Here is a 15,889-nt window from a genome sequence, read left to right on the forward strand (position 1 = left end):
CAAAAGTTTACTTTTGATAGTTTACTGTTTCTATACTATCACTATTAAAACAATTTCACTTCTATTTACTGAGGTTCCTCTGAGACAGAATGTTGAAATATACACAAGCATAGTAGGGAAAAGAGTTTGAGTTTTTGCAAAATAATAACTTCTTGGAAAATGATACAACCAACCTTTGGAGTACAAAATAGAAGGCAAGAAGGTCCTTGTGTACTTCAGCCCTTAAATTTTGTAATGATAAGCAAGAGTGGTGGTCTCTTGTGTAACACACAGGAGTCAAGAGGTTATGATCCAGTCTTTAGAGACAGCTTTAGGATACTATGGCAGACTCATCCTAGCAGCATCAGCAGGTTCAGCTGCTAGATCTTTGTCTGCATATTTGTCACCAGGTTGTAGCTACTCTCACTGCTTTTAAATGCCTGACTAGGCAGTTCCAAACCTACACCCATTAATCTAAATTTCCCATTCCCTCTTGTGTTTTCCAATCAACCACTTAGCAAATATCTTCTGTAGTTATCTTATAATAAAAAGTACATTTGAGCCAAATATAGGCTTTACTCCAATTATCCTGTGGATTCATTTAAGTCCTATCTTTATGAAGCTTGAAACCACCCTTGTAAGTCATTCATTTGAATCTGATTCCAGCAGTTACTAAAGGGATGGAGAGAGATTTATGACAAGATGCAAATACCTGATTTTGGCATTTTCCCCTAGGCAGTTTGCAGTGTAAACCATCTTTAAATAAAATCATGTATGTATTTAACATAAACTCTCCTAAACAAACAAAACAAAAAACCAAACTAAGCCACAAAAGCCCCCAAATTTGTCAAAATACATTTCTGTACTGAACTAAAGGAATACTGTTAAATATTAAGGGATGAGATATCAGGAAAGGACTACCTTCTAATTACAGACAAATTGCTGATTAATGTTAAATAACATTAGGTAAATTGAATGAGGGGAAAAAAACATCTATACTCTTGAATTTCTTTGGTCCTTTGTAAATACAGTAAGTCCCCTACATATGAATGAGTTCCATTCCGAGAGCACGTTTGTAAGTTCAATTTGTTTGTTAAGTCCAACAAAGTTAGCCTAGGTACCCGACTAACACAATCGGCTATATAATACTGTACTGTAATAGGTTTATAATACTTTTCACACAAATAATACATAAAAAACAAACAGAAAATAAAGAAAACATTTTTAATCTTACAGTACAGTACCTTGAAAAGTACAGTACAACAGCTGGCATACAGGGGCTGGCATCAAGTGAAGAGCCAGAAGAGTTACTGACTGGAAGAGGGAGAGGAGGTGGGAGATGGTAGAGCTGAAGGATCATCAGCAATAGGAGAAGGAGGGCAAGCTGCAATTTCACTCACACCTGACGTTGATGGCACAGGTTCTGGTTCCTTGCCAGATTCAATTCTATCTACTCTCTTGAAAAAATGATCCAGTGATGTCTGGGTAGTAGTTCTTTTTTTCCTCATCATAAATGACACAGTAGCACTGGATTGCATTCTGAACGGCTGCTGCAACCTTCATGTACCGTTCTACGTTTGGGTCCTGAGCCTCAAAAACTAACAGTGCCTCCTCAAATAAAGAAACTCCCTTTGCCATTTCCTGAGTCATGAATCTCTTCCGTTCTTCAGCAGTACCAGCTGCATCACCACTGCTTTTACACTTGCTCCCGGACATCCTAGGCTTGAAATAAAGATACTGCACTACTGTACTCTATACAGCACTGTAAAGTATGCAAAAGCACAACCACTTGTAGAGGATGCACGCATGTGACAATGTATGCCAGACACGTGAACTAATTTATGTGATTGGACAGGCAAATGCACGTTCGCCTCTTTGAAAGTTCACAACTTGAAGGTTCGTCTGTAGGGGACTCACTGTACTGTAATATAAACTATTCTTGAGATATTTGCTACTACCACTTACAATTCCAAAAGCAAATTTCTTCAGGAAGTTCAAAGCACAGTCTAAAACCTTAATAATTTTGAAATTGTAGTACCACTAGACAGTAAGCATGTTCATACATACACACACATAACAGTGAGTCAGTAAGAGCTTATTATCCTTGCTTTCATCATTTGATCTTTTTCTTGGTGATATAATTTTCTAAGGCTGCACAGGTCTCAGTATAGTAAGACAATAATGTTTGTTCCCATCCATGTCAAGGTCTGGCCTCACATTTCCTAATTTGCATCAATAATTGATTATGATGTAATAATTTAATCAAAATCAATATATTTGTTATTTAGTCTTTTGTTTTCAATGAATGATATTCAATCAACATTTAAAAATATGAAATATAATAGAAGCAAATATATACAGAAACAAAATAGAAAGCAAAACTTCTACAAAAATAAGTTTTGAGACCCATTTTTTTGTGACATTTCTCTCTTTTCCCTTTTCATGTCTCTATTTCATAACAGCAGGACAACTAATTAGGTAAGTAACTAAAAATTAGTTGTTTTCTCATGGCTCACTATTTTTACTCTATCATTAAAAAAAAACAAAAACAAAAAACTTACCATATTCAAGAGTGTTGGTACAAGAGCTCTCTAGCTCTAAGGACCAAGGAAGGATTCAAGGAGCCCCCAGGACTACCTAAAGGATGTAGGTCAAGAACTCACACTCAGTCAGTCAGTAGTTCATCCTCACCCTTTCAGAGATTCTGAGCAATATCAGCAAGTTATCAGTGGAACTAACAACCACAACCTCTAGGCCCCTTCCTCTGTGTGCTTAGGAACCAATCTATGGTTTATTTGGGTAGGGGTCACTGGGATTCCAGCAGGTGGCCATGAAATAAATATGGACCCCTTCTATAATACTTTATTATTGGAATCTCTATGACATACTGGAATGAACACTGTCCTGGGTGGAAGTCATGAGACGGAACACAAATTCTGAGCCCTTAAGTGACTATGGTCAAGCATACCTTTTAAGGAAAAAAAAGGGAAAAAAGCTAGATTAAGGAAGCCATTCTCAATGTGAGGTTAGGGGAAAGCTGATGCTAATAAGGAAGCTTCACCAACTATTCCCTGTCCTGGAGGTTATTATATGTTAACTCCCTCCCCTTTCTCCCAGAGCGGATCTGTCCCAGGTCCTCTGATTGAAAATCACCTCTAGAATAAACCACTATTCATGGTGGGAGTGTACTTTATCCTTCAAGATTGATGTGGTAAGGAAAAAAAGGTCAAGAACCAATAGACTGGATGATCTCTAAGGTAGGAGAGCAGCACATTGTAATGAAAATGGTACAGGACTAGTAGGAAAGAAACCTGGATCATGGTGCTGGCTCTACTGTGACCAGCTAGTGACTTTGGAAAGTCACTTGTTCTCATTTTCTTTTTCTACAAAACTGGTTTTTAAACTATTTGTTCTAAAGATTCTTACTAATTCTAAAGTTTTATGCATCTATTTAAAAAAAAACAGAGCAGTATAGATGAATGGGGTAGAAAGTGTCCTTGTGGAATTAAGGGTCTTAGGCTTTCTGCCCTAGTATCTTTTGTTGTGTTCCTATGTGGCTGGGCTGCTCTCTATTCTGGCGCAGCTGTCTTTCTGGGTTCTCTCTTTACTAGCATGCTACAAATTTCCCTACTTATCTTTTCTATTTCCTACATTCCTTGTTTTCCTTTTTTCAGTCTATTCCCGTACTTTGGTAGAACACTTATTCCAGGGCTTTTCTAAGAAAGGGTAAGTGAGAGGCAAATTGTTTTCTGAGACTTTGAATGTCTGACCATGTCTTTATTCTACTTCCACACTTGGTTGATAATTTGGTTGGGTATATCATTCTAATTTGGATATAATTTTTCTTCAAAAATTTGAAAGCATTATCCATATTCTACTAGCTTCCAGTATTGCCTTAGAGAAGTACGAAACTATTCTGACTCCTGATCCTTCACCTGTGTCCTGTTTTATCCTCAACTCTGGAAGTCTGGATTATATCTTTTTGTTTCCTATGATATGATGTTTCATAATGGTGTGCCTTTGTGTGGGTCTGCTTTTACCACTGTGCCTGGTATGTGTTGAACCTTTTCATCTGGAAACTAATTCTTCAGTTCTTGAAAAAATTTTGTTTTCTTTTTCTGGGACTCATTTGAATGAAGTATTTCCTAGAATGACCCTTCAATTGTTCTCTCTTTTTTCTCTCTTTTTGCTCTTCTTATTTTTCTTCAACTTTATCTTCCAACTCTATCAAGTTTTCCATGTCTGCTTCTTTTTTAATTTTCAAAAGCTCTTCTGTTGTTTTTGTTCTTCTTTACAGTATCTTATTCATGTTTCATGTGTGGTGTATCTTAACTTTCTATGAAACTAAATATTAATGATTTCTGTTTTCTCCCTGTACAGACTCTGTATTTTTCAAGTTGATTTTTTCTGGTTTTTGTTTTGGTATCTATATTTCATGTGAGACTCTTTCCTCAGAAATTTAGTGCTCCTCATTGTCTAAAAAGCTGACTGGAAGCTTTTAGCAAGCAAAGCTTGGAAATCTGGACTTCACTGATAATCTGGTGAGGCCTTGTCTTTGAAGAATCCCTAATGTCAGTATCCTTATTTCATTCTTCTTAGACTGGTCAGATTTCCCAGAGATGTATCTTCAAATCTTCTGCCTGGGTGATATATGTCTGGGAACCAAATAGGTGAAGATGGCTAGAGGGCTCTCACCATTCTGTATCTAACCTTTAACTTAACTATTTTCATTTGTGTTTGGTGTGTCCCAGTTTAAAGACCGTTTGTCTTACCTGTCTAGAAAATAGACCTGTGGCAGTCTGCTGAGGCAACAGGGCTTCAGAGTAGGGAAAGGGAACAGAACATATAACTACTTCACGTACCCAAGGATACTCATTATCAAGACTTTAGGGGGTTTTACAGTGTATAATCAGGTTACTTCTCAGTTTTCCACACTGTTAAAGGGCTGAGCTCTCTTAAAGTGTTCAGTCCATTATCACTAACCCATCTGCTTTTCAGCAAAATTTTTTGACTCTTATTTTCTTTGTCCTTGTGAGTTTATGTCTTTAAAAATTTCTTCTACTACTATTTTAGTGTTGTTTCAGTAGGGAGCAAAAGTAAATATATATCTTTATTTATGTATAAAGATCCTGCGGCATGCGGGATCTTAGTTCCCCAACCAGGGATTGAACCCGTGCCCCCTGTAGTGGAAGCATAGATTCTTAACCACTGGACTGCCAGGGAAGTCCCAAAAGTAAATATTTATATTCAAGCAGCTATCTTTACCCTTAAGTTGTATATACTCATATTTACTGTTACTCTTGTTTGCTTTCTTTGGAACACTATCCCTCTTCTGCCTTCTCAGCTTGTCCTAGTACCCTGGCATTTGACTTTTTCACTTACCTTCACTGGATATAATATGGAAAGGTTAAAATTTTTTTAAGCATTTACTGTTCTCTGATGATCTAAAATAAGTTTAACCTTTTTTGTATCTCTCTCATGCCATGCCTAAACCCATATACAAATAAGTTCCATTTTGCTTCCGTGTGACAACTACCATATAACATTTTGTAGTTTACAAAATATTTTCACATACAGCATCACATTTTATCCCTAAAAACCCCATTGCAAGGATAGGTTATTTTATACACAAGATGGGAAACAAATGGTTAAACAGTGGTCTGAAATCTGTTTTCTTTTTGAGGGGAAAGGAGAATGCCCCAGGAAAGAAAGAAGGTAACTTGGTCAAATCTCTTCATCAACATGCTAATGACAGACCTCCTGGAAATAAATTATTTGCTAGCCAGAGAATCCTTTTTTGTGGGGGGAGGAGGGGTGTGGCTTAAATAACAGAAATTTATTTCCTCACTGTTCTGAAAGCTAGAAGTCCATGATCAAGCTGTTGGCAAGAGAATCCTTATTTATAAACTGCTTATAGCAGGATGTCTAAGATTATTTATGGCAAATAATCCTGGAATCTAGGGATTTATGGGGCACAAATCCATAATTCCTGGAAAATGTAACTATGGGCATAAAATTGAGATGCTTCATGACCAAAATGACTTTCTTTCGTGTAAGTAATGTAGAAACCATTTATGTTAACCTTGGCCAGAGTGGGTACCTGGGAGATTGTACTATAGTCCTGGAACTCTTGCTGCTTTGCCTATGCCTCATGATCACTTGTATACTTGAAATTACAGTTGACCCTTGAACAACGCAGGGGTTAGGGATGTTGCCCCTCTGTGCTGTCCAAAGTCCAAGTGTAACTCATAGTTGCCCTCCATATATGCGGTTTTTCCATATCCATGGCTCCACATCTGCGGATTCCACCAACCGCAGCTTATAAAGTACTGCAGTATGTATTACCAAAAAAAACTGCGTAAAAGTGGACCCATGCAGTTCAAACCCATGTTGTTCAAGGGTCAACGGTATTAGTAAAGCTTGATACTGCTAAGATCTCTGATATGAATGAGTGTGATTTGACAATCCAATCCTTTGTGTTATCCCACAAGTAAACTGAAGTTCAGAGCAGTTAAGTGATTTGCTAAAAGTCACATACTAAAAAGTAGCCAAATAGGAATAGAAACCAAATCTTAAATCAGACTCTTTGTACCATGTGATACATCCCAGTAAGATGGAAAAACAAAAAACAAAACAAAACACAATAAAACCTGTGTTGGGGAATCAGAAATAGACTTGCCTGTTGGTTCTATCACTGACCAACTGTTTGACTTTGGGCAAATTACTTACAATGTTCAGAGCCTATTTCCTTACCTATGCAGTACTTCTTACATAAGAGGCAAAAGATATCTTAATGACAAAAATAATAGAACAATAGATAAACATGACATAATATAGCAGAACATTTAGAAACATTTTTAAAGGATGGAGGGGGAAAAAAAAGTATTGCTTACTTTTTTCTTGTAATGCTTGCAGTTTATTCAGTTCTTCATTTTCTTCATCACTCTCTTCACTACTTGTGCTGCTGACATCCAAAACTATGTCCCTTTTGGGGTCTACTCGGAGAAAATTGCGGCATTCAAAAGTCAGGTGACCAGCTAAGTAAAACAAAAAAACATGAATGACAAAACTATAGATACATTATATTTTTTGCTGTGTTTGTTCACTAAGCAACAAGTTACAATTTTAGTAATATAATGTTTAGTTTTAACTTTTATTCAGTGGGAGGTAGTTTGCTTTACCTGAATGAAATATTCAGAGGACTTTTTCTTTTCTTCAACAGGGCTTCTAATTCAATAAGCATGCTTTTTGGTTACTTCTTATGGATTTCAGGATATTGAATTAATGTACTTACTATGTACTAAAGAAAATATTCTCAACGTTGGATTTTATGTTTTATTCCTTTTCCATATACTTTTTTGCTTCTCAGCTTGACTACTATACTCATGCAATTACACAGCTGTCACCTAATTAAAGATGCCATAATAACATAATTGAACATGTTCTTCAAAAGAACACCTAAGATTCTAATTCTGACATCATTCAGTCCTTAAAGATTCTCCCTATAAGAAAACTACAACAGGGCTTCCCTGGTGGCGCAGTGGTTAACAATCTGCCTGCCAATGCAGGGTACACGGGTTCGAGCCCTGGTCCAGGAAGATCCCACATGCCACGGAGCAACTAAGCCCGTGCGCCACAACTACTGAGCCCACACTCTAGAGCCCACGAGCCACAACTACTGAAGCCCGTGTGCTTAGAGCCTGTGCTCTGCAACAATTGAAGCCACTGCAATGACATACCCGCGCACAGCAACGAACAGTAGCCCCTGCTCACTGCAACTAGAGAAAGCCCGCGCGCAGCAACGAAGACACAATGCAGCCAAAAATAAATTAAAAAAAAAAAACTACAACAGTTATCTACTTATTGCATGATGCAATTAAAAAATCAAATATTATTGAATACAAACACCAGAAAAGTACAGGAGATAAAATCACTAATAATACCTAAGTGCTTATCACCCACATGTTAACATTTTGTTTTATTCACTTAATTTTTTTTTAAAGTGAAAAACTGCATGTGTGTGTGCACACACACATACACAAAGTTGGAGAGCTTGCACCATCCCCTGGAACCCTGCCCCAATCCCATTCCATTCTCTCTTCAGAAGTTGGTATACTGAAGTTGGTGTCTTATCTTTTCAAAACAGAATATTGTATTTTTATTATTTTTTAACATAAACTCAATTATACTTACCTATCATTCTGTAACTTGTTTCTGTCATTCAGTATTATGTTTTGTGATTTATCTACGTTAACATAAGTAGATATAATTATCTCATTTTATCTGATGAATAATGTCCCATTATATAAAAATATATTTACCCTTTCTACTACTGATAGGATCTTAGGTTGCTTCTAGTATTTTGCTATTATAAATAATACTGAAATGCATAGCTATACACGTCTCTCTGTGCACACATGGCACAGCTTCTCTAAGGCAGTAGCTTTTGAATTCTTTTGACTAGGGCTGACCGATGGTAAAAAATAACAATGCAACCAAGTATATTCATATATACATTCATATACATATACACACTAACACACAAAAATTAAAACAAAAATTACATGAAGCATTATGACATGTGATATTCAAAAATAATCAATGCTGATAGAAACCACATAATTGATTTCACAACCCACTAATGATTCACTACAACCCTGGACTAGGATTTATTTCTAGTTCTCTTAATTAAGGGTGAAGCCTTTTGGAAGACCTAGATTTATACAAGAGCATCTCCTAGTAGGGTACCAATCTTGGGCGGGGCCCTGAGTCTTGCCTTTATTCCCTGCACCCTGCCAATACATGACAATAGAAGTTCAAGAACCTTGGGTTCAGCAAATACCCTCAAGACTTACCTCCTAGAGGTTCTGCTTTCCTTTGGTTGCTGGCCTCTAAGTATTCTTTAATTCTTTATTTTCTTCTAGCACACTAATATATCTAATATGTATTGCATATTTCATACAAGTTTCTTAGTTGTTTACAGAAGGGTCCAGTCTGCCATACTGCTGGAACCAAGTTTTCTCTATTGTGATTTCTTTCAAATGAATCATTCAGAAGTGTTCTTTTTAGTTTCCAAACATATGGAGCTTTCAGACTATGCTTTTGTTGATTTCTAAATTTATTACACTGCTTTCAGAGAGTGAAGTCTGTATGACATCAGTTTTTTAGTATTTGCTGAGATTTCTTTTATGGTCTATCATGTAGTAAATTTAGGGAAAAACTTGATATGTATTTTAAAAGAATATACATCACTATTTGTTGATGTCTATTTTGTTGTTCAAATCTCCATCTTACTTTTTTGTGTAATAACTTCTGATAGTATAATTTTAAGTACCTTTATCACTACAGATTTGTCAATTTCTCCATGATTATTAGTTGAATCATATGAAGTTGCAACTTTTGTGAGTAAAACAGCTGATTATCAACAATATTCAACCTAATATCTATTTGCTCTTTTTTCCCCATCCCTTTATTTTAAAATTTTCTATGCAGTTTTTAGTTTTCTAAGTAGTTTCACTAATAATGACATGTAGCTAGACTTATTTTTTTAATTTAATTTGATACCAGACCAATTTTTCCTGTTAATTTCTTAGCTTTGACAAATAGTTCCTGCCTCACTGGGGGCAGTATAAATTCACTCCTCATACCTACTCAAGGTATACGCTTGGGTTGCCAATTCTCAATTATTCCTTTTCTTCTAATTATTATTTTATAGGAACTTAAACACAGTAAACTTTCTCATCACTTTCCCTAGACAGTAAATGGAATTTTTCTAATTCCTGCTTTACTGCTTTTTTGAGCAATTTGGCTTTAAACAAGAGCCTCCACTCTGGCCATGCTGCCATCCAACAGGGGTCTAAAGCTTCATTCCGTATCCCATAAAAGTCTACTCAGTAGGCCCATGGACCTCATTGTTTTCAGCTATCATTCCCTGCTCTAGCTTTGAGCTCCTTTTCCTTTCCAACACTTGGGGATTTCCCTTTTATTCTTTTGAGCTGGGTTATTTTTATTTTTGTTGTTACTCTATTTTTCTCCAGTATCTCTCTGTTTTTGGAGCAGAAAGGAGGACTTTCTATGTTGCTTCAGCTTGCCATTCTGATCAGAACTCCTGATGATACAATTTTTCCTTTACTTAATCTAGCTTTGCATCCAAACACCTTATATTGTAATAAATATTTCATATAAATAAAATACTTAATAACCACACTGGCAGCAGTCTCTGTCTCACACCCATTTTAGCCTTACTTCAATGAAACTGACCCTAAACTGATAATAAGACAAGTTGCTTGTGAAGCTACAGATAAATTTTCCTTTTTTTTTTAAATTGGGGAATAAGTGAACAAACTTAGAAAATTATTCCAAAATATAGTTCTTGTTACCTCTTTTCTACATAGACTCTCAGGAGACAATGAGCAGAAAATTCTTTAAAAAAGAAAAAAAAAAAAAAAACAGGCCGTGGACCTGCCTGGACATGGTGACTTCCAGCAGGTCCCGCCTCAGCCACGTTCTCCAGCCAGCAGCTCCCAACCCCACCCACACCCACACCCCCTGGGGCCAACATCCTCTCCGTGTTTGTTTGTTTATTTATTATTTATTTATTATTTTTGGCTGCGTTGGTTCTTTGTTGCTGTGCACAGGCTTTCTCTAGTTGCGGCGAGCGGGGGCTACTCTTTGTGGTGATGCACGGGCTTCTCATTGCAGTGGCTTCTCCTGTTGCAGAGCACGGGCTCTAGGTGCGTGGGCTTCAGTAGTTGTGGCACGCGGGCTCAGCAGTTGTGGCACACGAGCTTAGTTGCTCCACAGCATGTGGGATCTTCCTGGACCAGGGATCGAACCCGTGTCCCCTGCATTGGCAGGTGGATTCTTAACCATTGCACCACCAGGGAAGTCCTGAGGAGAACATTCTTAGATGACCAGAAACTTAAATTTTGACCACAGATATGTAGAGACATTTCAAGTTATAACATTTTAGTAGCTGACTTTAAAAAGTAACGTGGCTTTTTCAGAAATGGAAAAGCCAATCCTTAAATTCATACAAAAATGTAAGGGACCCTGAACAGCCAAAACAATCTTGAAAAAGAATAAAGGTGGAGACTCACATTTCCTGATTTCAAAACTTACCACAAAGCTATAGTAATCAAAACAGGGTGATAGTGTCATAAGGATAGTCATATAGACCAATGGAATAGAATTTAGAGTCCAGAAATACACCCATACATATATAGCCAATTGCTTTTTGAAGAGAGTGTCAAGTCTATTCAGTGGGGAAAGAACAGTCTCTTCAACAGATGGTGCTGGGACAACAGGATTTCCACATGCAAACACATGAAGTTGAACTCCTCACCTCACATCATATGCAAAAACTGACTCAAAATGGATTAAAGACCACAACAATATAAGAGCTAAAACCATAAAACTCTTAGAAGAAAGCATGGGGTAAATCTTCTTTAACTTGGATTTGGCAATGGATTCTTACATATAAAACACCAACAGCACAAGTAACAAAAGATAAAACCGATAAGTTGGATTTCATCAAAATTTAAAACATTTGTGCAAAGAAATTATTATGAAAGTGAAAAGACAACCTACAGAATGGAAGAAAAGATTTGTAAATTATATATCTGATAGGGTTAACTATTTAGTATATATACAATTCCCGCAACTCAAGAACAAAAAGACAACTCAATTAAAACATGGGCAAAGAAACTGAATAGACATTTCTCCAAAGAAGATATACAAATGGCCAGTAAGACCGTGAAAAGATACCCAACATCATTAGTCTTTAGAGAAATGCAAATGAAAACCATGAGATATCACTTCACATCTATTAAGATGGCTACAATTTTAAAAAAAGAAAAGAGAAAGGAAAATAAGTGTTGGCAAGAATGTGGAGAAACTGGCACTCTTGTACATTTCTGGTGGGAATATAAAATGATGGAGCTGCTGTGGAAAACAGTTTGGCAACTCCTCAAGAAGCTGCACACAGATGACCCAGCATTCCACTCCTAGGTATATACCCAAAAGAATCAAAAACGAGGACTCAAACAGACACTTACACAACAAAATTCATTGCCCATTAATCACAATAGCCAAAAGGTAAAAATAATCCAAGTGTCTATCAATAGATGAATGGATAAAGAAAATGTGGTGTATCCATACAATGAAATATCATTCAGCCATAAAGAGGAATAAAGTTATGATACACACTACAACATGAATGAACTTTAAAAACATTATGCTAAGGGAAATAAGCCAGACACAAAAGGACAAATACTATAAGATTCGACTTACATGAAATATCTAAAATGGCCAAATTCATAGAGATAGAAAGTAGATTAGAGGTTACCAGGGTCTGGGGGAAGGGAGGAGCGGGGAGGTACTGCTTAAGGTTTATAGAGTTTCTGTTTGGGGTGATGGAAAAGTTTTGTAATAGATAGTGGCGATGGTTGTACAACATTGTGAATGTAATTAATGCCACTGAATTGTATACTTAAAAATGGTTAAAATGGCAAATTATGTTATATGTATTTTACCACAATTTTTTTTCAATTTTATTTATTTTCTTATACAGCAGGTTCTTATTTGTTATCCATTTTATACATATCAGTGTATATATGCCAATCTCAACCACCCAATTCATCCCACCCCCCACCCCACACCTCCCCCGCCTCTTTCCCCCCTTGGTGTCCGTACGTTTGTTCTCTACATCTGTGTCTCAATTTCTGCCCTGCAAACCGGTTCATCTGTACAGTTTTTCTAGGTTCCACATATATGTGTTAATATATGATATTTGTTTTTCTCTATCTGACTTACTTCACTCTGTATGACAGTCTCTAGATCCATCCACGTCACTACAAATGACCCAGTTTCGTTCCTTTTTATGGCTGAGTAATATTCCATTGCATATATGTACCACATCTTCTTTATCCATTCATCTGTTGATGGGCATTTAAGTTGCTTCTGTGACCTGGCTATTGTAAATAGTGCTGCAATGAACATTGGGGTGCATGTGTCTTTTTGAATTATGGTTTTCTCTAGGTATATGCCCAGTAGTGGGATTGCTGGGTCATGTGGTAATTCTATTTTTAGTTTTTTAAAGCACCTCCATACTGTTCTCCACAGTGGCTGTATCAATTTACATTCCCACCAACAGTGCAAGAGGGTTCCCTTTTCTCCACACCCTCTTCAGCATTTGTTGTTTGTACATTTTCTGATGCTGTCCATTCTAACTGGTGTGAGGTGATACCTCATTGTAGTTTTGATTTGCATTTCTCTAATAATTAGTGACGTTGAGCAGCTTTTCATGTGCTTCTCGGCCATCTGTATGTCTTCTTTGGAGAAATGTCTATTTAGGTCTTCTGCCCATTTTTTGATTGCATTGTTTTTTTAATACTGAGCTGCATGAGCTGCTTATATATTTTGGAGATTAATCCTTTGTCCGTTGATTCGTTTGCAAATATTATCTCCATTCTGAGGGTTGTCTTTTCATCTTGTTTCTAGTTTCCTTTGCTTTGCAAAAGCTTTTAAGTTTCATTAGGTCCCATTTGTTTATTTTTGTTTTTATTTCCATTACTCTAGGAGGTGGATCAAAAAGATCTTGCTGTGGTTTATGTCAAAGAGTGTTCTTCCTATGTTTTCCTCAAAGAGTTTTATAGTGTCCAGTTTTACATTTAGGTCTCTAATCCATTTTGAGTTTATTTTTGTGTATGGTGTTAGGGAGTGTTCTAATTTCATTCTTTTACATGTAGCTGTCCAATTTTCCCAGCACCACTTATTGAAGACACTGTCTTTTCTCCATTGTATATCCTTGCCTCCTTTGTCATAGACTAGTTGACCATAGGTGTGTGGGTTTATCTCTGGGCTTTCTATCCTGTTCCATTGATCTCTGTTTCTGTTTTTGTGCCAGTACCATATTGTCTTGATTACTGTAGCTTTGTAGTATAGTCTGAAGTCAGGGAGTCTGATTCCTCCAGCTCCGTTTTTTTTTTTTTTTTTTTCCTTCAAGATTGCTTTGGCTATTCAGGGTCTTTTGTGTCTCCATACAAATTTTAAGATTTTTTTGTTCTAGTTCTGTAAAAAATGGCATTGGTAATTTGATAGGGATTGTATTGAATCTGTAGATTGCTTTGGGTAGTACAGTCATTTTCACAATACTGATTCTTCCAATCCAAGAACATGGCATATCTCTCCATCTGTTGGTATCATCTTTAATTTCTTTCATCAGTGACTTATAGTTTTCTGCCTACAGGTCTTGTCTCCCTAGGTAGGTTTATTCCTAGGTATATTATTCTTTTTGTTGCAGTGGTAAATGGGAGTGTTTCCTTAATTTCTCTTTCAGATTTTTCATTAGTGTATAGGAATGCAAGAGATTTCTGTGCATTAGTTTTGTATCCTGCAATTTTGATTAGCTCTAGTAGTTTCCTGGTGGCATCTTTAGGATTCTCTATGTATAGTATCATTTCATCTGCAAACAGTGACAAGTTTTACTTCTTCTTTTCCAATTTGGATTCCTTTTATTTCTTTTTCTTCTCTGATTGCCGTGGCTAAGACTTCCAAAACTATGTTGAATAATAGTGGTCAGAGTGGACATCCTTGTCTTGTTCCTGATCTTAGAGGATATGCTTTCAGTTTTCCACCATTAAGAAGGATGTTTGCTGTGGGTTTGTCGTATATGGTCCTTATTATGTTGAGGTAGGTTCCCTCTATGCCCACTTTCTGGAGAGTTTTTATCATAAATGGGTGTTGAATTTTGTCAAAATCTTTTCCTGCATCTATTGAGATGATCATATGGTTTTTATTCTTCAATTTGTTAATATGGTGTATCACATTGATTGATTTGCATATATTGAAGAAGTCTTGCATCCCTGGGATAAATCCCACTTGATCATGGTGGATGATCCTTTTAATGTGTTGTTGGATTATGTTTGCTAGTATTTTGTTGAGGATTCTTGCATCTCTATTCATCAGTGATATTGGTCTGTAATTTTCTTTGTTTGTAGTATCGTTATCTGGTTTTGGTATCAGGGTGATGGTGGCCTCATAGAATGAGTTTGGGAGTGTTCCTTCCTCTGCAATTTTTTGGAAGAGTTTGAGAAGGATGGGTGTTAGCTCTTCTCTAAATGTTTGATAGAATTCACCTGTGAAGCCATCTGGTCCTGGACTTTTGCTTGTTGGAAGATTTTTAATCACAGTTTCAATTTCATTACTTGTGATTGGTCTGATCATATTTTCTATTTCTTCCTGGTTCAGCCTTGGAAGGTTATACCTTTCTAAGAATTTGTCCATTTCTTCCAGGTCGTCCATGTTATTGGCATAGAGTTGCTTGTAGTAGTCTCTCAGGATGCTTTGTATTTCTGTGGTGTCTGTTGTAACTTCTCCTTTTTCATTTCTAATTTTACTGATTTGAGTCCTCTCCCTCTTTTTCTTGGTGAGTCTGGCTAATGGTTTATCAATTTTGTTTGTCTTCTCAAAGAACCAGCTTTTAGTTTCATTGATCTTTGCTATTGTTTTCTTTGTTTCTATTTCATTTATTTCTGCTCTGATCTTTATGATTTCTTTCTTTCTACTAACTCTGGGTTTTGTTTATTCTTCTTTCTCTAGTCCCTTTAGGTGTAAGGTTCGATTGTTTATTTGAGATTTTTCTTGTTTCTTGAGGTAGGCTTGTATTGCTATAAACTTCCCTCTTAGAACTGCTTTTTCTGCATCCCATAGGTTTTGGATCGTCGTGTTTTCATTGTCATTTGTTTCTAGGTATTTTTTGATTTCCTCTTTGATTTGTTCAGTGATCTCCTAGTTATTTAGTAACATATTGTTTAGCCTCATGTGTTTGTGTTTTTTATGTTTTTTTCCCTGTAATTGATTTCTAATCTCATAGCATTGTGGTCAGAAAAGATGCTTGATATGATTTCAA

At 36.5% G+C, this 15,889-nt stretch overlaps 1 protein-coding gene across 2 annotated transcripts in view; it reads right to left on the reverse strand.

Moving 5' to 3' along the window:
* The window catches only part of SREK1IP1 (SREK1 interacting protein 1), a 65,982-nt gene that overhangs the window by 22,925 nt on the left and 27,168 nt on the right, over window positions 1–15,889 (reverse strand). For both annotated transcript variants that reach the window (XM_036846976.1, XM_036846977.1), the window contains exon 3: window positions 6,873–7,016. In XM_036846976.1, the coding sequence (XP_036702871.1) occupies window positions 6,873–7,016 (144 nt within the window). The remainder of the gene's footprint in view (window positions 1–6,872; window positions 7,017–15,889) is intronic.

This window comes from Balaenoptera musculus, chromosome 3 (assembly GCF_009873245.2).
Source record: "Balaenoptera musculus isolate JJ_BM4_2016_0621 chromosome 3, mBalMus1.pri.v3, whole genome shotgun sequence".
NCBI classification, from domain to species: domain Eukaryota; kingdom Metazoa; phylum Chordata; class Mammalia; order Artiodactyla; family Balaenopteridae; genus Balaenoptera; species Balaenoptera musculus.